The sequence below is a fragment of the Dreissena polymorpha genome, chromosome 1, assembly GCF_020536995.1.
Source record: "Dreissena polymorpha isolate Duluth1 chromosome 1, UMN_Dpol_1.0, whole genome shotgun sequence".
In the NCBI taxonomy this organism is placed as follows: domain Eukaryota; kingdom Metazoa; phylum Mollusca; class Bivalvia; order Myida; family Dreissenidae; genus Dreissena; species Dreissena polymorpha.
Genome location: NC_068355.1, coordinates 9,684,071 through 9,711,774, shown reverse-complemented (window position 1 = coordinate 9,711,774; position 27,704 = coordinate 9,684,071). Strand labels below are relative to the sequence as shown.

At 34.7% G+C, this 27,704-nt stretch overlaps 2 protein-coding genes across 10 annotated transcripts; one reads left to right on the top strand and one right to left on the bottom strand.

Moving 5' to 3' along the window:
• Window positions 1-1,569: 1,569 nt before the first annotated feature.
• On the bottom strand, window positions 1,570-10,927 carry LOC127870484 (GDH/6PGL endoplasmic bifunctional protein-like). Of its 9 annotated transcripts, none has more exons than XM_052413085.1 (4): window positions 10,818-10,927; window positions 6,720-7,344; window positions 5,925-6,016; window positions 1,570-4,238 (listed from the first exon to the last, which is right to left on the bottom strand). In XM_052413085.1, exons 2-4 carry the CDS (start codon window positions 7,340-7,342, stop codon window positions 2,605-2,607), a joined length of 2,349 nt encoding a protein of 782 aa, XP_052269045.1. In that variant the 5' UTR covers window positions 7,343-7,344; window positions 10,818-10,927; the 3' UTR covers window positions 1,570-2,604. The 9 variants fall into 9 exon arrangements, with proteins under 9 accessions (XP_052269045.1, XP_052269062.1, XP_052269061.1 ...); XM_052413102.1 differs by having other exon boundaries at window positions 10,878-10,907; XM_052413101.1 differs by lacking the exon at window positions 10,818-10,927 and adding an exon at window positions 10,626-10,685.
• Window positions 10,928-15,277: 4,350 nt separating this feature from the next.
• Window positions 15,278-20,171, top strand: LOC127870764 (isochorismatase domain-containing protein 2-like). The gene is made up of 4 exons (XM_052413242.1): window positions 15,278-15,496; window positions 17,863-17,973; window positions 18,314-18,446; window positions 18,961-20,171. The coding sequence occupies exons 1-4, from the start codon at window positions 15,313-15,315 to the stop codon at window positions 19,142-19,144; spliced, it is 612 nt and encodes a 203-aa protein (XP_052269202.1). The 5' UTR covers window positions 15,278-15,312; the 3' UTR covers window positions 19,145-20,171.
• The last annotated feature ends 7,533 nt before the right edge of the window (window positions 20,172-27,704 follow it).

Here is a 27,704-nt window from a genome sequence, read left to right as displayed (position 1 = left end):
CAGTAAAAACAAGAGCTCTGCGGTCGGAGACAGATGCCACCTTCCCTCCCGCCCCCACACAAAAAGGCCTTGGCACAGGATGTTTTGAAACAAAACTGACCATAAGACTTAATCATCATATTAATGTCACAGTCATCTTGACCTCTGAACTAGTGACCCCATTTACAATAAGGGTCATCTACAGCCCAATGCATATGCAAATTGAAGTATCAAGCCAATCGGTTAATTCGTTGACGACTTATTGATCGGCAACGATTTTCACACTTATTGTGACAGTGACCTTGACTTTTGACCTAGTGACCCCAATTTTAATAGGGGTCATCTACTATCCAATGTCAATGTATATGGGAAGTTTCAAGCCAATCGGTGAATCCGTTGACGAGTTATTTCACACTTAGTGCGACAGTGACCTTAATATTTGACCTAGTGACCCCAATATCGATAGAGGCCATCTACGATCCAACGCCAATGCACATGAGTAGTATCAAGAAAGTGTTCCGGACGAACGGACAACGCCAAAACAATACCCCTTTTCCTCTGGCCGTTATATCGGCAGCGGGTCGATTATAAAGGTCAGGCTCGGCTCTAACGTATGTTAATCCTAAGTAACTGTTTATGTATTACTTAAGATGACTAAATTGAACTTGAACTCAAAATAACAGTTCATATAAGAGCCCCGGAACTTCAACATAGGTCCTTCATTGCCTAACCAATCAGATACTGACATCATACAGCCAACATCTGGCCGAAATCCGCATGATTGATGGAGTTTTTGTTTGAAACGTGTGCACAAAAGATGTGTTATTAAGAAATATTTACACGTATTGATATAAAATACGACATATGCATATGACAAATATATAATTTTAATTTCGTTAATTCCGTTTTGAGAATACAAGTTGTTGAATGTGTGCAATATGTAGTAGTTACATCCGCAGCAACGAAGAAATTTGGTGCGCTTGATACATATTTCTGTCGGTACAGCGATATTGTCAAACGAAATTTTCCATCGTATAACATTCCAATTTTATACATTTTTCTGTATACTATTAAGTTATTCCTCGAGTCATTATTCTTATGTTAATTATTCTCGCTTTGGTACATTTTTAACTTCTTTAAAACATTATTAATACTAGTAAATGCCTCTTATAACGACATGAAATGACGTGGGTATTTCTCACTACCACGACACGCTGTATAAAATGTGCTATTGAAGAAATGCATGTTCATCCGATCTATTCAGATAAAAAGTAACTTTTTTCTAAAGAATATGAATACAAGTCTAAATAATGTTCGTTGGGCATGTCTGATCATTAAGCCTCTCTAGCGCCGCTGTAGTAAGTATTGAAGATATCAAACAAAGACATAACGGATACGTCAAGCTTGCTGAAAGAAGGTGTGTGCGTACCAGTAATCAATCTACGCGCTCATTAAATGCAGAGGTGGGCGAACGGTAGCGTGAGTTCTTTGACCATTAATATACTGTAGAATGTGGGCGAGTTGTTTGCTATTTGTCGTTAGTCAATGCTAGAATATGGGGTTAATTATTGCCAAACGAATAAATGCAAGTCACAAGTCTGATATTTATTGTGTTAATAAATGTGAAATTGTAACAAAAGAGCACAATGTACAGCACAAGTATCTCTACCAATTACATGTTGATTGCGACTACTTTCCCATGGCTGGCATACGAAAGACAAATCAGAAATAGCTCTAAATTAATACAAAAGCAAAATACCGGTAGTTCGTACAAAGGTACAAGGCTGTAGATTTCTTGTGCAAAGTTTTTACCCAAGGGTTTAGTGGGACACTGATAAGTGTGCGTCATACAGAAATTGCATGGCCGTTCAAAAGCAACGGTTTCAATATAAAATCTCAAAATAATTTCAAATTCGACATGCCCCTTTGTATTTTATACACTGTTTGTTGCAACTATATATGGGATAATCCGGATTGTCCATGCCAGAGCGTTTATATACACGAGGCAGTGTTCTATTGAGAAGAACAAAGCAGCAACCCGCTGAAAAAGACATCCTTCAACAAGAGATGTCTTTGTCAGAAACACTATGCCCCCTACTGCGCCGCTTTGATTTTTTTTTAATCATTTGGCAGGTTCAGATAATTTTTACAAGGAAAGTAATATTTTTTAAAGGGATAATATAAAAATATAACTTCCGTTGTAAAAATGATCTGTACCTGCCAAATGATAAATTATCTCCCTTTAAAGCTTATTACTTCACTTGAATTTGTTTTGTTGACCTTGAAGGATGACCTTGAACTTTCACCACTCAAAATGTGCAGCTCCATTAGATACACATGCATGCCAAATATAACGTTGCCATCTTCAATATTGCAAAAGTTATGGCCAATATGTAAGTTTTCGGAGGACGGACGGACAGACGGACAGACAGTTAAACTGCTATATGCCACCGTACCGAGGGCATAAAAACATTGGCGATGGATAGGTCACACCCTTCCCAAGCCTGCAGCCAATACGACTTAAAATTCCCAAACACAGCACTTACCACACTTACATTTACAAGAAGAAGGTATGTACCTCAAAACCTAACATTTGACCTTTGAAACTAAATACAATAAAACGTGTTAATCTGCATTACCAGTACTACCTAACCAAGCATTAAAATCAACATACCAAACTAGAGTACCATTTACAGGAGCTATGAAAGTTACTGGATATTTCTCATTTTTCATAGTAAGTTCAGATATCGCATGCAGTATTTCATGCTTATTGTGCCCAGTCACCAATATTCCAACATTATGCGCATGATTTACGAGTGTTGGCAACACAGTCATTCGAGCTTGAGTTTGGAAGCCCTCCGGGGCTGAGGAGTAAGACACCAGCCTCTCATTATCGTGAAGATGAATACTGTTGGGAAATAATGATGCAACATGGGCATCTGTCCCTAACCCAAGAACAATGAAATCATATTTTAACCCTGAGATCAGACTTACTATTTCATTTTCATACACTGTATCAGCGCGACTAGATATATCACATGTTTTTCCGCCCAAATTCACGGGCATAGGATGAACGTTGAAGTATGGAATATCAACGAACTTGATCAAATGTTCATGTAAGGAGAAGAAATTCGACTCCGTTGTAGAATAAGGAACACACCTTTCGTCTACCTGCCATATATGAGTATGTTGCCACGGAAACTGCGGGTACTCTTTCGCAAGCTTTTCAAAAAAGTTCACTGCTGTTTGGCCGCCAGAAAAAGCTATGTGAAAGTTGCCGCGTTCTCGAATGGCTTCGGTAGCAATTTCGAAAATATCATCGCAAAGTATCTGAATAAGTTTATTGATTTCTGTAACATGTAAAGTTGAGTTCCTGAATTCAGGTGGAATAATACTTTGTTTTGACATTTCACCACTTTCTAAGTATACCCTTATTTCCTTTTCAATAAACTCAAGTTTGAATCCCTCAACACTAAAATTAAGGCTACTGGCATCATATTCTTTGTAAAGTCTTGGTATTACAAGTGAGCTAGATTGCACTGATTGGTCCCAAATATCCCAAAGAGTAAGCAAACGTTCAGCTGTAACAAATGTTTCTCTAACATTGTGGTAAAGATCACTCATAACTGTAAAATAGGCTGGTAAGTCGTTTACCGGAACACCATAGTAAAAGTCACCAGGACTCTGTCCATGAATTAAGCTGTCTTTGGATGTCATCGGCAGATCTTTCATGCCGCTGGGCCACTTTGGAGTGAAAAGCGATCTTGAAACCAGGATTCCCGCAGAAGGAACTGAACCATGACTGATCTGGAATACCATCTGTCGTGGGTATTTCATGAATGTAGAATTTCCATCAGCACATCCAGATACACAGAAATCTTTCTCCCGGAAAAGAATACGCACATAGCTTGACCTCTCGTCCATATGTTTTCCGGACATAATTATGAGTGGTACATTTTGCCATCGCAATTTCTGGATATGTAACAAAGCGGCAGCAAACGTAGGCGTCATATGAGACTGGTTGGTGTTTACAAGCTCCTCCTTTGCTTCAGCTAAGTATTTACGATACTGTCCTGTTACAACTGCTTTTGAGTCCACAGATGCCACTCTGTGTAGAACGGCAAGTTTAGACTGCTCAACGGCTCTGCTATCGGACACATTTCCTGGCAGTTCCATCGTAACAAGGGCAAGTAACTCTGTCAGATGATTCTGCATAACGTCTCGGATAACCCCAGTCTGGTCATAGAAATCAACTCTTCCTTAAAGTAAAAGATATCCACAGTAACTATTACAAATTGAATGAAGTTTACTGTTTCGAAATATGGTTGGCACCATATATATATTATATATATATATATAAATAAAGTTATACTATGGGCTTCCCTCCTGTGGGTGGCACATGGACCATAATATTAAGCTGCATATTGTACTTTGAATAGTACATTTCATTTCAAAGGCAAATATGTATTGTGCACTTGTGGTCATGTGATCTAATTCCAAATGGCTGACTCTTCCATATTCAATTGAAAACATGAAAAATGCATTTAGCATATATTTTTTTGCAAAACAATCATCTTATTAAAATAAATTGATTCATATAAATCATATAGAAAGAAGGAACATAAATGAAAGAAAAAACTTCATATAAGCTAGTTAAGAATTGCCTTAAACATGGGGTATTTAAGTTTTGCACAGTTATTGGATAATAAAATAGAGCTTTGTCACAGACGTGACGTATACCCCCACATGCCGCATTGACACAGACTATTTTGCATGCGGTCTTCACCAAACAAGGGAATCAAATTTATGGCAATTTTTAAGAATTATAATGCCATTATCATTTATGGACATTTCGATCTCTCAACTCTTGAATTCTTCCGCATGACATGCCGTCCAAATTTAGGGCAATTTTTTTACTTTTGAACTCCGAGTGTGACCTAGACCTTGGAGTTATCGACATAATTATTTCTCATGACACATCATCCAATGATTGTGAACAAATGTACCATGTATTTTTACAATCTCACAATAAATGACATAGTTATGGCCCGGACAAGATTATTTATGGCCATTTTTTACCTTTGAATTCACAGCGTGACCTTGACATTGCAGATATTAACGTAATTCTTTCGTGCGACACACCGTCCAATGATGGTGAACAAATATGCCAAATGATTTTAAAATGTCACAATGAATGACATAGTTATGGCCCGGACAAGCTCATTTATAGCCATTTTTGACCTTTTGAACTCAAAGTGTGACCTTGACCTTGGAGATATCGACATAATTCTTTCGCGAAACACACCGTCAATGATGGTGAACAAATGTGCCAAATGATTTTAAAATCTCACAATGAACGACATAGTTATTGCCCTGACAAGCTCATTTATGGCCATTTTTAATCTTTCAACTCAAAGTGCAACCTTGACCTTCGAGATATTGACGTAATTCTTTCGCGCGACACACCGTCCCATGATGGTGAACAAATTTGCTGAATGATTTTAAAATCTCACAATAAATGATTAAGTTATGGCCCAGACAAGCATTTTACCCTTAAACTCCAAGTGTGACCTTGACCTTGGAGATATCGACGTACTTTTTTCACCCGACACACTGTCCCATAATGGTGAACAAATGTACCAAGTTATTTTAAAATCTAACGATAATGACATAGTTATGGTCTGGACAAACTTTCGGTTTAAAACACACTGAGTGACCCCATGACCTAGTTTTTGACCCGGCATGACCCATATTCAAACTTGACCTATACATCATTCAGATACAACTTGTGACCAAGTTTGGTGAAGATCGGATGAAATTTCGGACAGACCGACCGACCAACCGACCAACCGACAAAGTGACTCCTATATAGCCCCTATTACCAATGGTAATGGGGGTATAACTATGCTGACCTCCATTCTGATGATGTTAGTGGCAATAAATACCTGACACCCCTATTCGCTCCTTCATAACAACTTCAACTCTGTCAACATATTGGTTGTTGAGCAGTTTTTCTAACTCTCCTCTGTTTACTTCTCTGAAATGTGAATTTCACAGTTATGATAACAAATCTGAATCTTAAATAACTGTGATAATTCATTCTAATGTCAATAAAGTTAACCACTGTACACTTATTTGAAATTTAAGCTAAATTAATTTGTCATTAAACAATCATTTTTAATAGTAGTTCAATATGTATATTTCAAACAAAGTTTTTCTGTCATGGTTAGCCATCTAAGTATAAGTGCACTTTTGCGTTCAAAACTGTCTTACGTTGCTATTTTACATAAATATATCTTCAATTATTTTTTTTTTTAATTAAATAATCATTGAGGGAAAGGGTCCTAGCCTTCAAATTCATGCATTAGATGAAAATAATATGTGGAAACCAATAAGCTTTTAAATGATGTGCCTGATAAAATTTCTAGGGGTTTCATTTTGGGAAAAATGCATGAATTTAAAGATATTTTCTTACAGGATGTAGTTACCACTTCACCTATAGATGGAACCAAAAAGTTTCAACAGAGCACAGATTCATCTTTTTCTCAACACTGTATGCTATTATATTGTATAATTTTAATTTTTTACCTATGTGACCTTGACCTGTGAGTTAGGGAAATATTGAGATGTCTTCCTATGATGTATGATGATTTACATTTGTGCCAAGTTATTTCAAAATCTATTTCAACTACCACTATTCTCCAACAACTTGTTTGAATAAAGCTAGAAGCTGTAATTACCGGAATTTCAAAATCTGTTTGGTGACTGACTTAGCAAGATAGTGGTCAACTCTCCATACTTCATCAGATACAAAAAACTTGCCAATGTTGTTCACTTGTTTGACTGCAGAGGACTTGTCTAATCCAAATGGCTTCTCAAGCACTATCTGGGTCGATGAGAAGTTACAATTTTCCTTAATTAGTTTGGCCACATCTTCATATGATGAGGACGGGACTGATAAGTAAAATATATTCCTCATAGATACACTTGATTCAATGGAAAGAGAATATAAAGTTCCACAAAAGGCTTGATAGTGGTCTTTGGTTTTCAATAAGACATAGTGTGACCTTGCCAGAAAGGCAGGCCTAAGTTTCATGCAAGAATTGTCCTTTGTTTCACACTGTACACTTTCAAGAATGTTATGAAGAATCTTTGTTCCGTCTTCCACTGAAACTCTTGCTGCACCGTAGAATGAGATTGTGGCGTTTTCGTTATGATTGTTAACAAAAAGGTTGAGAGCGCCACTCCACAGGTATTTCTTGGCAAGGTCTCCAAATCCACCAACAATAACAATATTTGTATGACGAACTGCATGGCAGCAAGTGGACTCTAAGAGCAAAATGAATAACACCAGGCTGCACATTTCTGAAAAATAACATCTTTTACAGATTTTCAATTATAAGACTATACAATGTTCCCAGGAAGGAAGACTGTGCCTGTCTGATAGCATGGTGCTACACCAACTGAACTAAGTTTTACCAGGCTGCTCATTCCAATCCAAGCACATCATTTATCTTTTCATCATCAAGCTATATAATATTTGCTATGCTCAAGTTTTCAAATCATGAATATGTTCTTAAAGGACCCTTTTCACAAATTTTGCACATTTGTGAATTTAATTTAAATATTTTAACAGTTTACATTTTAAATTAAGAATTATTCAGATTGGCAACCATTTTTGTTACAGTACTGTAGTCTGAGTAGAAGAGACTTGAGAATGTGCAGGTTAAATGTGTGAAATAACTGTGAAACTTTGCACTAAGAATCATCTGCTCTTTTCTTGTTTACATATGTGAACAAAGCAAATGTCGCATGTGAAAATGCACAATAAGAGTTATATGGGGGTACATTAAACACAATCTTTTTCAGGTTGTCATAAGTATTTTTAAAGATTGTTTAAACAATGGAATAAAGAAAATCATGCATTTTCATTTTGTTTGTATTCATATTTAAATAACTCTTAAGCAACATGTTTATATTTAAATAATAGCAATTTATCAACGTATTCAATACTAAATACAAAAAGTAAGTAAGAAGATGGACACTAAGTCCAAATAATTCGTAATCTACCGATTATATAACTTATGTATATCGACCTCATATAGGAGTAACGGACAATATGATGACATAACATTTTGAAGAAGTATATCTATATAAGTTACATAATAATAATTAAAACTAACGAATTCAAAATTCATGCTTGAGCATATCTGTCAGATTATGTAGTGCCATATTTATTAGGTAAACATTGTATATTTGGTGTACGGTCTTTTCTCCCCCTGGTCTTTTCTCCCCCTTGGACATTTCTACCCCTAGTCTTTTCACCTCCTAATACCCTAGTCTTTTCTCCTCCCAGCATATTTCATACTGGGGGATTAATCTGCTACTTTTAACACCTCGATTGATATACTTGATTAGTCACTGATTGAAATATCAATGTTATTTCAATCAGTGATCAATCAAGCTCATCAGAGAAAGGAAGTTTATCATTGCTTCATTTTCATTATTTGACAATGAAATATATTGAGTGTGCTTATGTCATTTCAACATTATAATGTTAAATTTATTTAAACAGTCTTTATTTGAAATTTAGTTTTATTATGTTGTATCTTTTTTTTAACATTTTAATAGACTTGTTAGCCAATATTAACAATAAAGTAACTAAGAATTATATTTCAAAATAAATCAATACATTAATTTGAATTAAGTATGTACATTTATGTTAAACATATTCTAAGCTACTTTTTATTATGCCAAAGTATTTATGTACAATATGCAAAAAGTTACTAGATTATTCACGTGAATAATTTTTATTAAGTTAAACTGCTTAAGATTTAGATCACACAATGAATGATAGAAATTGAAATAAATTGCTAAAATAAGTGTGTGATTTAAATGTGTAGCAACCCAAATTTTAAATATTGATTATTAATTTTGAATTTATTATAAATATTTCCAAACTGTAAAGTATACATTTAAAAATGATCATGAAGCAATGAAAGTCAAATCAAATCTAACTTTTTTCATGACATTGGGACTGGGTAGGATATGGACAGGATGTGGAAATGTGTGAATCCCTAAGACATTCTTGTGAAAAATTCTTGCTTAATTTCATGGGTGGAATGTATCATCCTTTGGAATGTATCATCCTTGTTTATTTGAAAGAATGTGCCAATCAACATCTTAGCTCATTGTTACTGATCATTAAACAGAGACACAACAGAATTACAAATTAATTTATTTGATTTTATTTCAAATCATCAATTTTTATTCATAATATGGTATACAGCAAAAACATTGTTTAGTTTTGAAAAACATTTAATGAAAGTTTAAATATATTTTAAACATAAACAGAAACACAACGCAATTACTAATTATTTTATTTTATTTTGAAATCATCAATTTTTACTCATAATATTATGGTATACATCAAAAACAATTTTTAGTTTTGTAAAACAGTAAATGAAATTTTAAATATTTGTACCCTTTTTATATTATTTAATTATCAACCAACAATGTTCCAGATCAATCATACATGTGATAATTTAATTAAATTGTGTCTTTAATAACTAGACATCAAACAGTTCAATCAGTCTGAAGTACAAATAAACATATTAAGGAGGTGTGAAAAACAACATCTTTTGATCATTTCATAAATATTCAAGAATAATTAACAATCAATTATTATTAAATAAGTTTAAATTAACTTAAAATAATATGTCGCTATATTACTATTTCTTTCATAGTCTTATAGACTTACAACAACATATAATTAAAAATAACACTACTCACTGATATAATATATATATATATATATACTAAAATGCTCCTTCACTAACCATTCTTCAATCACATACTTCATTTTCTCCTACCTAAATATACAGATAATAAAAAATATGTTGGGAGGAGAAAAGACTAGGGTTTGGGAGGAGAAAAGACCAGGGGAGAAACGTCCAGGGGGAGAAAAGACCGGAAATCGTATATTTAACAATGTTTAATTGATTTATACGAATACATATACTTTTGATTCATAATTATATGAATACCAATACAGTTTACTTAATAATGCATTATTAATGTTGAAGTGAAGCAAATAATATAAATCGTGGTTACGAATATTTAAAAACGTCCGGAAATGTACTACTGTCCGGAAAATACTCGCAAACCAGTAGACTTTACAGTTCAGTTAACATATAAAAGTAAAAACCTGGTTCAAAACCACTAAACGACTGCAAAAAGAGACAAGTTCAGTGAATGGAAATACTTTTTTACTCATTTGTTCTTGTAAAGAAATTTCAATCATACTTTATGGTTCTTGCTGATGTAAAAAATACAATCACCGAAAAGCACCGAATAGCACCGAAAAGCACCGAAAAGCACTCAATTTCTCTCTCTATATATGCAATATATCGTTTCTAGTGTGTGTTAACGAGTTTAATTAGTAATAAATGGCTATATGATTGTATGTTTATACTACATTTAGCCCAAAATGGCAAATATCGGCAATATACCGACCGAAAAGCACTTCATGTGAAGCCCGAAAATCACTCAATTTCTCGCTATATATATGAAAAATTGCTTTTCTATTGTGTGTAAACGGATTAAATTAGTTATAAATGGTTATATTTCATGCATATTTATACTACCTTGTGTTTATTATGAGGTATTAATGCCCAAAATTGGATAAATATCGGCAATATACCGACCGAAAAGCACTTCATGTGAAGACCGAAAAGCACTCATCTTCTCGCTATATATATATAATATTTGCGTTCCTATTGTGTGTAAACGGATAAAATTAGTTATAAATGGTTATATTTCATGCATATTTATACTACCTTGTGTTAATTATGAGGTATTAATGCCCAAAATTGGATAAATATCGGCAATATACCGACCGAAAAGCACTTAATGTGAAGACCGAAAAGCACTCCCGCGACAGCAGAGAATCACCGAAAAGCACTCAAGTTCTCTATATATACATGAAAGTTAACTATAAGAGCCGATTTTAATGGATTGAAAAGATGTACATATTTATTTAGTCAATAATGACTTCATTAAATAATGATTTAAGTTTAAATATAAAGCTCATTACTATTTTGTGGCCACCGAAAAGCACTCCCGCGACAGCACAGAATCACCGAAAAGCACTCACTTTCTCTATATATACACGAAACTAGGCTATAAGTGCCGTTTATAATGGATTGAAAAGATGTACATATTTATTAAGTCAATAATTACTTCGTTAAATATTGATTTAAGTTTAAAGATAAAGCACAAGCACTCAATTTCTCTCTATATTTAATATAGTCAATGATGACTTCGTTAAATATTGATTCAAGTTTAAAAATAAAGCACTATATATATGAGGCGCGTTCTGAGAAAAATGGGCTTAATGCATGTGCGTAAAGTGTCGTCCCAGATTAGCCTGTGCAGTCCGCACTGCTAATCAGGGACGACACTTTTCGCCCAAACTTGATTTTCGGTGAGGAGTGACTTCCTTGAAACTAAAAATACCATTAGAGCGGAAAGTGTCGTCCCTGATTAGCCTGTGCGGACTGCGTAGACTAATCTGGGATGACATTTTACGAACATGCATTAAGCCCCTTTTTCTTCCCAGAACACGACTCATACATACATGAGGTAGTTTGCCAACATAATGAATATGTTGCCCAGCTCTTGCCACGTGGAGGCACCTCTTGTTAGAGCCAAATTTTGAAAAAAGGCCGAAATAATCCCAAATATTTAAGCAAGAAAAAAAAATAACCGGAAATAGTCCCATTTGTACAAACAAGAAATTAAATATTTGCAGCTGTTTGTAATGAAATAAAACTGCACAGCTTAAGATAAGCTTGTCTGTCAATGATTATGTTACCCTCAATTTCAAATCAGATTATAGAAAGTAATGATATGTTAAAAAATATCCAGGACATACACCGGCATATGGAACGCAATGTGTATATAAATATATGGTACATAATAACTAATAAGTGGTACATAATATAAAACATAGTATAAAAAATTGATAAACTATATATACAACTATGTTACATATACATATGCAAAGAAGGTAGTAAAGTTAGAATAAAAGATAGATTAAACAAAATAAAAAAAAAGATACAACTATGTTACATAGACATATGAAAAGAAGGTAGTAAAATTAAAGGTTGATTTATAAATCATGTTTCATCGCGACAATATGTTCATTGTTTCATTTATTGTTTTTTCTGTATTTCCGTTATCAGTTTAAAAATGATGGTATTAAGGTGTTACTAAACAGTAAAATACCCAACAGCGGTCGGGATTAATGCACTTGGCCGCTAGATGAATAATTTTATACAACTATTCTGGGCAAATTTATAATTTCAAAACATTTTTAGTTGGTGTTGTTATTCACTTTCAATAAATACATCAGTTCTTTTTATCAACCTAATTCCTATTGTGTGCTACTGTTTCTTATCAGAATTATATATATTACAATACACCATCAGCGGCCGAGTGCATAATACTGCGTTTGGCCGCTTTAAAAAATGTGGAATGCATCAAATTGAATGTCAAATTCCGATTGTATTAGAAAAAACTGTTATTTTATATAAATAAATCAAGCACGTACACTTAACAAAAAAAGATATTTCTTTATTTAATGTAGAATTTTGCAAAATTAACGAGCTTTATATATAACAATGTTATATTACTTCTTTATGGTTGAGTAAAAAAAAACACAAAAAAAACATGTATAACATATAATATTTGTACATAATTTATAAAAATGAAAAATAATGATGCACATGATATTTTATAATTTTGTTAAGTGCGCGTGCCTTTGAACGTTGAGTTAAGGGGAGATGCGTATTAAATTACACATAATTAAAAGCTGATACTATTCTGTCAGCTTGATTTATAAATCATGTTCCATCACGCCAATATATCCATTGTTTCATGAAATTGTAACGCCATCAGACCCGAATGAATACACCATTTATTCCAAGCAGGTAAATAACAATTACTATAATAAAACAGGGGAAGTCTACACTGTGTATTAGCAACCTGCTGTGGTGATCTTATCAGTTCAATACACAGGAACATGGCTACTGTACTGGAATTGGATTTACAGCCAAAATAACTGTTTTCATTTCGGTCTACACCGTGTATTAGCAACCTGCTGTGGTGATCTTATCTTATCAGCTAAATACACAGGAACATGGCTACTGTACTGGAAATATCGGATTTACAGCCAAAATAACTGATTTCATTTATTGCTGAAGTGGTGTGTACTTTAACAATTAACAACGCGAATTGATCCACCTCACCGTTGCACATTTTTTATTAAATTAATTAATTTACTGAGTTAATTAAAGACGGCGCTTATAAAGTGTGAAGGTGGAAATTAAGAAATAAGATCTATTTTCGCATGACACTGAATACACATGATACATAGATAAAATATAAATAAGACACATTTAAATCATTCATTTCTCCAAAAAATAAGCACGTAGTCACATATATGTAAGATAGATTAAAGACCAGAAAACAATATAAGTAAGACACATTTGCATCTTTCAGTAGGTTAGGGAGGGGAAAAATACGGGTTTCACGTTGACACGTTGTTTTTTCTGCACTTATTGGGGGAGCTATTGAATTTCAAGTGAACATGTTGATTTTTTTGTATCTTCAATAATCCATTGTAATTGATTTAACGCACACGCGCCTTTTTAAATTTGTGTTTGAGCTGTAAATTAATAGTCATAATAAAATGCGTGTTAAGTTACCAGCGTACACTCGATACTCGCGCAATGAATGGTTTTAATGGAACGATTAAAATCGCTATTATTATTACAAAGCACATTAACTAAAAGTCATGCTGCAATTTCTATTTAAGAGTTTCACGTCAATTAGAAATACTTAAAACATATACATCAATTTACGTATAAGATGATAAACACCATGAAGTGCTTTTCGGTTGGTACATTGCCGATATATTTATAACTTGCTACCAGTTGTTTATAAAAAATATATATTATATTCGATATTTAACATGACTGTCTCAGTCCTCTAAACCGAAATGATCCGTAAAATAAAATAGTGTCTTTGTGTCGTATGAACGAATCTGCACTAAAACTAAGATTAGATTCACATCGTACATCGAATAATTAATTGAGCAAATGTAATTCAACAAAACTGTACTCTAATTCACACGAGCCGCACTGTTCGGACATGAATGAAAGGCGCCGATCATAACACAACTTCTCATCATTATCTGGAATATAATTAATTGAAGGTGCGAAAATCTATTTCCAAACTGCTTTGTGCTGATTAAAGAAGCGTACCGGCCGTTCGTTCACAAGTTGTTAATGATTACTTCAGACCTTAAAATTAAGTTTTAATCTGAACAGACATTGACTTAATAAATATGCACATCTTTTCAATCCATTAAAATCGGCCCTTATAGTTAACTTTCATGTATATATAGAGAACTTGAGTGCTTTTCGGTGATTCTCTGCTGTCGCGGGAGTGCTTTCGGTCTTCACATGAAGTGCTTTTCGGTCGGTATATTGCCGATATTTATCCGATTTTGGGCATTAATACCTCATAATAAACACAAGGTAGTATAAATATGCATGAAATATAACCATTTATAACTAATTTAAACCGTTTACACACAATCGGAACGCAAATATTCATATATATAGCGAGAAATTGAGTGCTTTTCGGTCTTCACATGAAGTGCTTTTCGGTCGGTATATTGCCGATATTTATCCAATTTTGGGCATTAATACCTCATAATAAACACAAGGTAGTATAAATATGCATTAAATATAACCATTTATAACTAATTTAATCTGTTTACACACAATAGAAACGCAATTTTTCATATATAGAGAGAGAAGTTGAGTGCTTTTCGGTCTTCACATGAAGTGCTTTTCGGTCGGTATATTGCCGATATTTACCATTTTGGGCATAATGTAGTATAGAAATACACTCATATAACCATTTATAACTAATTAAACCCCTTAACACACACTAGAAACGATATATTGCATATATAGAGAGAGAAATTGAGTGCTTTTCGGTGCTATTCGGTGCTTTTCGGTGATTGTATGGACCGGTAAAAAAGGTTTCTATTCTAAGCTGGGTACCAACTTATCATCGATAGGCCTACATTCGATAGTTTTTAAATGATGCAAAACAACTAAACAACAAAATGTATGTCATGTTCGAACATTACTATGTTTATATATTCATCCAAAGTTTAAATGTTCTAAAGAATAAATACAGATAAAGAAATATAATTTCATTCGCATATAGCCTATCTATTTGCCCTTACGCTACACAATGGCGGCCTCCACAGCGCTCAAAATTTCTACAAGAAATTCTGCTTTATTTTTGTGTGACATGCAAGAAAAGTTTCGGAAAACAATATCATATTACCCACAAATTATTTCAGTCTCGGGTAGGATGCTTGAAGCGGCGAAAATACTGAAACTGCCGGTTGTCGTCACTGAGCAATATCCCAAAGGTGAGGGGCCGTTTCAAAGCGAGTTTGATCTGTCAACAGATTTGTGCGTGTGTGTAACGATTATTGCTGAGGCAACATGACAGCTGAGCTTGACTTAATCTGCACACAAATTGAAATAATCAATACAATGCCCTTTATGTTGTTATTTGTACCTCACGTGTATTATTGTTTTTACTTAAACAATATTTTATTCATATGTATCATGACTGTCGGTTTAACCCTTAATTTTCCTCTCACAAGCTAAGTGAAAATGTCTATGTGCAAACAGCAGAAAACAAGAACTGTGAGTAACTTGCAGTCTGTTCAGGTTTCATGCTCTTTGCTGCTCATCAGTATCTTAAGGGTTTGAATTGAAGCCATTAAAACTTGAATTTAGTAAGAAAGGTATTTAATTAAATGAATTTAGTAAGAAAGGTATTTAATTAAATGTAACTTTTTAATGGACTACAAATGTGTAAAAATACCTATCTAAGTGGCAAAGGGTTAACTTACCCCTTTCAAAAGTAGAGTGGCAAAATCACCATTAAAAGACTGAATCTGAATCGATACTTGCAGGGCCTTGTAGGGCGTAGGTCGCAAAAGAGAGATTAATCCAATTGTGGATCTGTCAGCGCAGACTTGAAACCGTTAACGGTGTTCGCGCATACAACAATGTCACTAAGTTTGTTCCAGTCTAACACAGTTCTGGGGAAAAATGAGTTTTAAAATTGATCAATTTTACTGACGAAAGTTTTAAAACAATTAGAATTACAGGTTTTTTTTCTTCTTCGAGACCGGCCGAATTTCGGCCCTTTCCCCTAGATGAATTTTTCCCTTCTTACAGAGATTTTTCCAAAACAATGATATCTAAAAAAAATAATATTTTTTTAAAATCTTTAATTATATAATTATATAAGTTAATCTGATCCAGTGTAGAAAAAATAAATAAAATTGCATAATGATATTATTTGTAGCCATGACTTTGTTTTAAAAACAGTAAAATATGTTAAAATTGATAATTTAGGACTTTCCTTACCGGGTATATTCCCCAAAATTCTGCGATTTTTTTCCCCTCAAAAAAGGCCATGCCCTTTCCCCAAAAATCAGATAAAAAACCTGAATTATTAGTCACTTGGTTGTCTAGAATGTCATTAGGTCGGTTCGTCTTTAGTATTTCCTTTCGACTTTAACTTGAAGTTTATTGAGCATGGATGTGACACAGCCTTCATCTCGTGAGAGGTAATCCACTGTTTTTTGTCAATATGCTTGGCTAGATGAGAGTCCCATACTATGGAGCTGTACTCAAGTGTTGATCTGACTAGAGCTAAGTATTCTGTTTTTCTGCAGGTGATTGGGCAGTGTTTCAGGTTTCTTGGTATGAATCCTATGGAACAATTAGCTTTTTGAACTATTTTGTTGATGTGGGTGTCCCAATTTAGATTGGCAGAGATAGTAACGGGTATGGATTTTCTTCAACTTAATGGAAGATGTGCTTATCTAGTTCATAGAAGTGTTATGATCGGTTGTTCACGCTCAGAATATATCATTTCTTAGCGTTAAAACGCATTCCCCATGAAGATGCCCAGATTTCCAGCGCTTTCAGGTCGTCTTGGAGGGCTATGTGGTCTTGAATGTTTCCTATGGGCCTGTACAGGAGGCAATCGTCTGCAAAGAGTCTTACTTGTGACTTGACTGTTTCAGGGGGGTCATTGATATGGCACAGGAACAAGAGTGGGCAGAGGTCGATTCCTTGAGGTACTCCTGAGTCGACATGGGAGGAAGTGGAATTTTCCCTGTCTAGAACAACTTGCATGTTGCGGTTTGTGAGAAAGTCTCGGAGCCATGTATTCAGAGGTCCATTGATACCGTCATTTGCAAGTTTACTTAAGAGCTTAATATTGTGTGGGACTGTGTCGAATGCTTTTGAAAAATCGAGGATGGCGATGTCTATTTGGCTTCCTTTGTTGTAGTTTGTTAGAAGGTCATGGATAAATGCATTTATTTATATTTAAATAAGCAAATAAATAATCCTGGAAAATATCTGTATGTTTATGTATAATTATATTTTGAAATCTGAAAAATCTTTAAGCTTCAGTATAATTAGCAAAAACAAGTTTGACTTACATTTGAACTAATTTGTGCATCATAAGCCTGCATGTTGTGGTGATAGAGCGTTAGCTCTTGCTTCAAGAGGTCCCGGATTCAACCCTCAGGATAGGAAATTCTGTTAATTTTGCCTTTCTTATTAGAAAAGATAGAAAATTTGTGAACAAGTAACTTCAACCTACTTTTTCTTTTTCCAGCTATTACTAGTATTGTAAGCAATTCAAATGATAGTTTTCATTTTATGATACATGATTGATATAAAAAATTACTGAATGTTCAAGGTCTGGGACCAACAGTTTCTGAGCTGGATGTGAGCAAGTATCCAGTGTTTCCAAAGATGAAGTTTAGCATGATGATTCCAGAAGTGGAGACGCATATGAAGCAATATCCTGGTATATTTAGCTGGAGTGATCAATATATATAAAGCAGGTTTTTGTGACAACAAGGTCTTATTTAAATAAAAATATCTCAATTTGTAGGTTATATCAAGGGTACATTAAAGTTCATTCCATTTGCACCAAACTCTTACAGAAAAAGAACTGATGTTAAATATAAATACTGTAAGCCTTGCATGACCACATTACAGATAAATTTAAAAATACAATTGAGGGTCAGCATCATTAAACTATGACCTTGCATGACTTATATTTCTGTAATCATGGGTTAAGTATAACCAATATTCTGCAGATATCAACTAAGATATTCATTTGATTTTGGTATCTAATATTATAGATGTGAAGAACATCCTACTATGTGGCATAGAGGGTCATGTCTGTGTACAGTCCACGGTTATGGATCTTCGAGAACATGGGTACGAAGTGAATGTGATTGTGGATGCAGTGTCTTCCAGAAACATGGTTGACAGGTATATTGTTCCCTTGTTTTCAAGCTAAATATTCAAGCATTCTTTTTTATGACAATGATTCACTGAAAGTGCGTTAGGGCCTTGAGGATATATGCTACCAAGTGGTAACATAACATGTTTTTGCAGTTTATGGGAGTAGCTTATTGATCAAACTATTCCACTGCATTTTTTTTCCAAAGCTGAAATCTTTTAAAAGATTTTACAATTACTACTTACTATCCCAGCAGTCAGTGAATGTACGCATACTTATTGTGGGTATAATAGTTTATCAGTACTATGAACACATACTTATGCCAGTAATTGACAACTGCCCTACTTGATATAGAAGATTGGGGTAGAAATAATATCATTACAGATTGCAACATAACGTTATGTGGAGGGATAGTAATACAATCCGCAATACTCTTATTTGTGGTCCAGCACACAACCAACTGATCTTACTAGTTAGAAAATTGTAGTGCAAACAATTAAACTTATCTTGGAAACTCAAATCAGGATCTTTGTTTGTTTTCAGAATGTACGCCTTTCAAAGAATGAAGGAGGCTGGTGCCCACCTTACGACAAGTGAGAGTGTCATTCTAGGTCTGATGCAGGGATCCGATCACCCAGATTTCAAGGCTGTGCAGAAGATCATATGGGATATTGCCCCGGACAGTGGGCTGATGGGAAAGTCTGTGAATGTTGAAACACCCGTGTAATGTTGGTGAAACTCGAATGCAATTTTGGAGAAACATTGATGTGATGATGGCAAAACATATGCATAATGTTTTCAAAATACCTGTGTAAGGTTGGTTAAAAATTGTTGTTATCTTGGAAAGCACTGTAGTGCCTTAAGTTACAGGTAATGTTAGCCAATAACTGTTAGTTATGCATTGAGCCCTAATAATAAGTTGGTGGCATATGTTTAAATGATGCTTAATTTTATGGCAGCCTCAATAGAATTAAATTCTTGATCAATTTGAATTGTATAGAGGCCGCCATTTCTCTAAGTTTTGAACACAATCTTCCAAAATTTCATATGATGAAAAGAAACTTTTAGAGGCAGTATAGAGTACACATATGTTAATAATTATTTTTCAGTATTACAGAGTTATTACCCTTTATTAATTCAAGGCATTAATTAATGTGTTGGTTGTCAAATACTTTGAAGATCAAGATTAAACTTTTGGATCAGTACTATACTTTGGGGACATTCAGCACATACAGTAACAGCACTTGTTATGCTTTTCTGAACTAAGAATTTATGACCAAAACAAGAATTCAGATCAGTATTTAAAAAAACACAGTATCTTGTTCAAGTTTCAACTTTGTTAGCTGTGTATAATTTGCATGTATTGTATATTGTTGTTTTCTAACATAGTAATTGTTTGCTGTGTAAACTATAGTTGTTATTATTCTAGTGCTGTTTTGCCAAATAATATTTGAATATATATTTTGCATTTTATGTACTGGCCATTTAGATTGAAGACTTTTAAGTCAGTGGTTTAACATGTAGTCTATACACTGTTATTTTTTTAAATACAGTCCAACCTGCCAATAACGACCACTCGAGGGATTTGGTCGTTGTGGTCTTTGTTCACAGGTGGTCTTTATTCGCAGGGTCGATTGAAACTTTGCAAAATATGCTAGTAGGCTTTTAACAGGTACCGTATGATGTATGTGCTCTATTGTTTAAATGTGTGAATTCTAAAGCATGTGTAATGTAAAAAAGGATTGAAATCACAATTGTGTTTTATATTTACATGTATTATTTCAATTTCCAAACATAAACTAACAAACGAACTAACGCTTGGATGCCATAATGGTTAACTTTAACTGACAATTTACTTATCTATCATCTATGCGCGTCGTATCACGGAGAAATTTAAGAAAGGAATGAATTTAAATTGTATGTGTACAATTTGCATCGTAATTGTAAAGAAACCGTAAATTTCCTTTATAAGTTGATATAAGCCCCAAACGTTTGGTATTTTCGGCAATTAGTATATAAATAATCGCGAGCCAATAAAATAAAAAAGGCAACTTCTTACACCTTCGTCAAACTGCCAAATGCATAAAAGAAGCAGGTGGCTACCAATTAGCAATGTGTGTTAAATAAACAAAAGAAACAGCTATCGAGTAAACTGTCACTTGCCAATATCTCCATAGCGACCGACCAGTGCACTGGTAAGATGTTTATCACGTGACTATCACAGCATTATGGCGGTCATTGTTTTATTGACAGTTGTGAAATCGTTAATTGTTATGATTGAAGTGGTCGTTGTAAGCCTCTTTCAAGGAATACAAGATTTTTTTTTTTGCAAACCGATGACAACGTACAAAGTTTAATAGAAAATCCTTCAAAAAATATATTGTCATTGTATTAATAAGTTAGTGTATGCTGTTTTGTCAAATCTAAATTATTCGTTATGAAACGTTATATTATGATAATTAAAACGATTTTGTTAGTCACTCGACTTTTGGGAATGTAAAATGGTGGTCGCTGGTCATTGACGTGGTCGTTGTTAGCTATCAAATTCGACTTTGGGAATGTAAAATTGCGGTCGCTGGTCGTTGTTGGCAGGTGGGCGTTATTCGCAGGTACAGAATATAGTGAAATCGTTCCGGGGGAAATCAATGTGGTCGTTATTGACAACTGGTTGCTATTCACAGGCGGTCGCTCGGGCAGGTTGGACTGTATTGATTTATGTTAAGATTTTTTAACCAGATAATAAAATTGAAATACCAATAAGCTAGTTAAATTTTAGATTTTACTTAACCATAGCCCAATTATTCTTTACCTTTTCTCAGAACAGCTCTTCAATCATATCTTTTGATGAATGCTGTAAAATCTAAAACATATGAACAATTCAAAGTCTTTTATTTTCAAAGTTAACATAAAGCTTTTATAAGCTAATTGTTATTTTTAGCTCTCGGCGTTTTCAGAGAAAACCCGAGGTATTGTCATAGCCAGCTCGTCGAGTCGTCCGCGTCGTGCTAAAACCTTAACATTGGCTCTAAAATCAAAGTGCTTCCACCTACAACTTTGAAACTTCATATGTAGATGTACCTTGATGAGTTCTACACGCCACACCCATTTTGGGGTCACTAGGTCAAAGGTCAAGGTCACTGTGACCTCTAAAAAAATAAATAATCTGACAAGCTTTCATTTATTCAAAACTGCACCCGTAGACGAGTGTGGCACCCGTTATGCGGTGCTCTTTGTTTTATTTTAGTGCAGACTGCTAAAAGAGATTGTGCTTGTGTGACCGATGTTAACAGATGACCCCCTCAGCAGATTTACTGAACAGTAAAACACAAACACAAGAACAACAGCCTTAAGCTCAGTGATTTCCTTTTTTTTGCAGTACATTTGGCATTTTAGGTTGGTGTTGCCTGTATGCTGTCCACAATTAGAAAAGTTTTTCTGTATAGGCCCTTCACTTTTAATCCAATCTTACTCATTTTGTGTATGAACATAAAATCTCAGTTGGCATTGTTTTTGGACCATATCCCAAGCAAACAGAATGACTGCCTGTTTTTATGCAATAATTGCATAACCATCTACATTTGCATACATGCACTTTCTGCAATGCAGACTTCTCTCCATTGATTTTTATGCCCCCGGTAGGAGGGCATATAGTGATCAGACTGTCCGTCTGTCTGTCTGTCCGTCACACTTTTCGTTTAGGTTTCAAAAAATGCTCATAACTTCTACATCCCTTGAGATATAACCTTCATATTTGGTATGCATGTGTATATGTACAAGGCCTTTCCATACGCACAAAAATTTTGACCCCTGTGACCTTGACCTTAGGGTCCGCGTTTAGGTTTCGAAATCTGAGTTTAGGTTTCGAAAAATGCTCACAACTTCTATGTCCCTTGAGATATAACCTTCATATTTGGCTTGCATGTGTATATGGACAAGGCCTTTCCATACGCACAAAAATTCTGACCCCTGTGACCTTGACCTTAAACTTAAGGTCCTCGTTTAGGTTTAGAAATCTGCGTTTAGATTTCGAAAAATGCTCATTACTCCTATGTCCCTCGAGATATAACCTCCATATTTGGTATGCATGTGTATATTGACAAGGCTTTTCCATACGCACACACATTTTGACCCCTGTGACCTTGACCTTAGGGTCCGTGTTTAGGTTTCAAAAAAAGCTCATAACTTCTATCAAGCGTTTATAGGGGGCATAAGTCATCCTATGGTGACAGCTCTTGTTTTTCAAAAATTCAGTTTCACTAGGATAATTATTCTCAGCAGAAGCAAAATATTGTGAACACATACTTGATCAATAGGCAATATTGTGTACACACACTTGATCTATAGGCAATATTGTGTACACACACTTAATCTATAGGCAATATTGTGAACACATACTTGATCAATAGGCAATATTGTGAACACATACTTGATCAATAGGCAATATTGTGTACACATACTTGATCTATAGGCAATATTGTGTACACACACTTGATCTATAGGCAATATTGTGTACACACACTTGATCTATTGGCAATATTGTGTACACACACTTGATCTATAGGCAATATTGTGTACACACACTTGATCTATAGGCAATATTGTGTACACACACTTGATCTATAGGCAACTGTTTCTGAGGAAAAAACCCGGATATGGACATAATTCCTGATAGAAATGTCACTTGAACTTCAACCGTCTTTGTCAGTTTTTATTTGACAATAATACAAAATATATGGTCAGTTTGTCAATAATCATCAGTGTTAAGAGGAAGTGAAATTTAAGTAAAGTAAGACTAGAATCACCACAGTTATTACCCTCAATTATTATTTTCCAATCAGGTGCAGTGTGTCTATGCCAAGAGATATTGCAAAACACAATTAATGCTAAAGATTCTCTATATTCTCAGCATAGGTTTCTTCTAGCATATTTACATGCAATTATTTTTCTGCATTTGCCAGAATTGTATAGCTCAACATCCACCTGAGGCTCGAGAACACCATCAACATATATTTTACGCATGCATTGTTTTTGCCTTTACATTCAGGTTTGGTCTAGCACATTGTGCAATAGTTGAACGAGGCCATTTCAGTACACTCTGTAAGGTACCTTACTCTTTAATTTATTAAAATCGTATCCAGTACCGAAATTAATTCAATATGCATAACTGTGTATAAATATATATTCAATGAATAAATTAATACGCAGTTTGCATTGAAAAAATAATGTATTTTAATTCATGCATGAAGGTCAGTGCCATATTAATATTGGACATATATAATTAAATGAATCAAAATCAGTGATGGCTTGTCCACTACCAAAGGCATACTTAATCATAATGACCAATGTTTAAAAGCTCCTGCAGATGCTAAGTTTTCTAGAGAAATGTACAAGATTAATTAATTATTATCAAAGACGTAGTCGCTTGAAGACAGTGTAAATGATTGAACATCCAAAGAAGTTAAGGAAAGGTCTAAATTTATACTACACGAGTGTTGTCCCTAAAGTTATATGGACAATTGTTGCAATTTGTATTGCAAAGACAAACTTTTTTTATCAAAATTGGATGAAAACTATTTGATGTATGAAACAGAACTGGGGGGTGTTTCATAAACGATCGCACAACAACTTTAACTTATGAGAGAATTTTATATTCAAAATAAGTAGACTAACTAACTCGCCATGCTCATCAAAATGTAAACATCGTTAGAGATGCCAATACAATTAAGTACTGAAAATTTATAATCATATGATATGGACTTAAGCAATTATTCATCTTTGAAAAATGTATCGTATCGTAAATGTGTACTACGATGTAAGAAAGAATTCCTTAAATCCACAACCAAGGTCATAGACCCACCAGGTAAAAAAATCTGACATTGATCTGAGTGGAAGTTAGTCTCTCAACAAGGTCAAGATTTGGCCTCTTGACAATTAGTGCCAACTATCAAAAACTCTAAGACCCAGGTCAGGGGCTTTTTGCAAATGTTTTAAGTGGTGATTTAATTCTGGTAAATATTGCTAAAACTAGAGCCTTGTCACAGACGTGACGTATACCCCCACATGCCGCATTGACACAGACTATTTTTTATCCTGTCTTCACAAAACAAGAGAATCTAATTTTTGGCGATTTTTAAGAATTATTATGCCATTATCATTTATAGCCATTTTGACCTTTGAACTCTCGAGTTCTTTCACATGACACCCCATCCAATGACTGTGAACAAAATTAATGTACAGAGTCATTTTTAAATCTCACAATGAATGGCATAGTTATGGCCCAGACAAGATAATTTATTGCCATTTTTGACCTTTGAACTAAAAGTGCGACCTTGACCTTGGAGATATCGACCTAATTCTTTTGCGCGACACACCGTCCAATGATGGTCAACAAAAGAGCCAAATGATTTTAAAATCTCACAAAAAACTACATAGTTATGGCCCGTACAAGCTCATTTATGGCCATTTTTTACCTTTGAACTCAAAGTTTGACCTTGACCTTGAAGATATCGACATAATTCTTTCGCACGACACACGGTCCAATGATGGTGAACAAATGTGCCAAATGATTTTAAAATCTCACAATGAACAACAGTTATAGCCCGGACAAGCTCATTTATTGCCATTTTTGACCTTTGAACTCAAAGTGTGACCTTGACCTTGGAGATAACGACGTAATTCTTTCACGCGACACACCGTCCATTGATGGTGAACATATGTGCCAAATGATTTTCAAAATCTCACAATGAACAACATAGTTATGGCCTGGACAAGCTCATTTAAGGCCATTTTTGACCTTTAAACTCAAAGTGTGACCTTGACTTTGGAGATATCGATGTAATTCTGTCACGCGACACTAAGTCCAATGATTGTGAACAAATGTGCCAAATGATTTTAAAATCTCACAATGAACAACATAGTTATGGCCCGGACAAGGTCATTTATGGCAATTATTTACCTTTGAACTTTAAGTGTGACCTTGACCTTGGAGATATCGTCGTAATTCTTTCGCACAACACACTGTCCAACGATGGTGAAAAAATGATTTTAAAATCTTACAATGAATAAAATAGTTATGGTCCGGACAAGCTCATTTATGGCAATTATTTACCTTTGAACTTTAGTGTGAGCTTGATCTTGGAGATATCAACATAATTCTTTCGCGCGACACACCGTCTAATGATGGTGAACTAATTTACCAAATGATTTTTAAATCTCTCAATAAATGACAAAGTTATGGCCCGGACAAGCATTTGACCTTTGAACTCCAAGTGTGACCTTGCCCTTTGAGATATAGACGTACTTTTTTCACACGACACACCGTCCCATAATGATGAACCAATGTACCAAGTCATTTTAAAATCTAATGTTAAATGACATAGTTATGGTCCGGACAAACTTTCAGTTTAAAACACACCAAGTGACCCTGTGACCTAGTTTTTGACCTGGCATGACCCATACTTAAACTTGACCTAGACATCATCTAGATACAACTTCTGACCAAGTTTGGTGAAGATCGGATGAAATTTCGGGACAGACAGACAGACCGACCGACAAGTGACTCCTATATAGCCCCCATTACCAATGGTAATGGGGGTATAACAACATATCTATGAACATGTTTTACAGAATGCATTATAACACGTGTAGCTGTCTGCATGAAAGAAGTCATTGCCTAATCAGTTTACAATACCAAAATTGCATTATGTCATCGCTGTACCAGAAGTCCAATATCATGATTTATATCGGGGTGCATGATAACATGACTGTGTCATTGACAATTGCATGTTAAAGGATGTCTGGTGTATGGTGCTTTTCTTTTAAACACAATTATTCTTAAGCAGTTCAACTAGTGCATAAATAATGTTTTATGCTGCTAATGGCAATGTAAAATACATCAAAACAAGAGCACCGCATAACGGGTGCCACACCCGGCTGCGAAAGCTTGTCAGATTTTTTTATGTTTTTTAGAGGTCACAGTGACCTTTGACCTAGTGACCCAAAATGGGTGTGGCGTGTAGAACTCATCAAGGTGCATCTACATATGAAGTTTCAAAGTTGTAGGTGGAAGCATTTTGATTTTAGAGGCAATGTTAAGGGTTTAGCACGACCCCTGCGGACAACAAGCAGGCTATGACAACAGCCTCGCTAATAACATAATTTAATAAGCCTGACCTTGTGCTCTCGGTCAAACATTAGGCATGGAACGCATACATGTACACTGTTTTGCTGCACACAACGTAAATTTTGACACCAATGTCAAACTTATTCAATGATTTATTCTCAATTTTTAAGATATTGACACAAACTAAAAGAAAAACTTTGTGCTCAATTTCAATAACTTGATATATTTGCAAAATAATTAAAGTTTTTAACGGTGTGTTTACATTCTGTCCTGCCCGTCTGTAAATCCCTGAGTTGTTTTTATTATTATTTCATAACCCTAATAGCACCATTTGCATAGTATTTGACAACAAAGTACTTCAAACTAGAGCTTTGTCACAGACGTGGCATATACCCCCACATTCCGCATTGACTATTTTGCATGCTGTCTTAACAAAACAAGAGAATCTAATTTATGGCAATTTTTAAGAATTATTATGCCATTATCATTAATGGCCATTTCCACCTTTGAACTCTTGAATTCTTTCGCATGACACGCAGTCCAATGACTGTGAACAAAACTAATGTACAGTCATTTTAAAATCTCACAATGAATGACATAGTTATGGCCCGGACAAGCTCATTTATGGCCATTTTTTACTTTTGAACTCAGAGTGTGACCTTGTCCTTGGAGATATCGACCTAATTCTTTCGCGTGACACACCGTCCAATGATGGTGAACAAATGTGCCAAATTATTTTAAAATCTCACAATTAATGACATAGTTATGGCCCCGACAAGCTCATTTATGGCCATTTTTGACCTTTGAACTCAAAGTGTGACCTTGACCTTGGAGATATCAACTTAATTCTTTCGGGCAACACCGTCTGATAATGGTGAACAAATGTGCCAAATGATTTTAAAATCTCACAATGAACGACATAGTTATGGCCCGGACAAGCTCATTTATGACCTTTGAACTCAAAGTGTGACCTCGACCTTGGAGATATCGACGTAATTCTTTCGTGCAACACACCGTCCAATGATGGTGAACAAATGTGCCAAATGATTTTAAAATCTCCCAATGAACGACATTGTTAATGCCCGGCCGAGCTAATTAATGGCCATTTTTTATATTTGAACTCTAAAGTGTGACCTTGACCTTGGAGATATCGACACAATTCTTT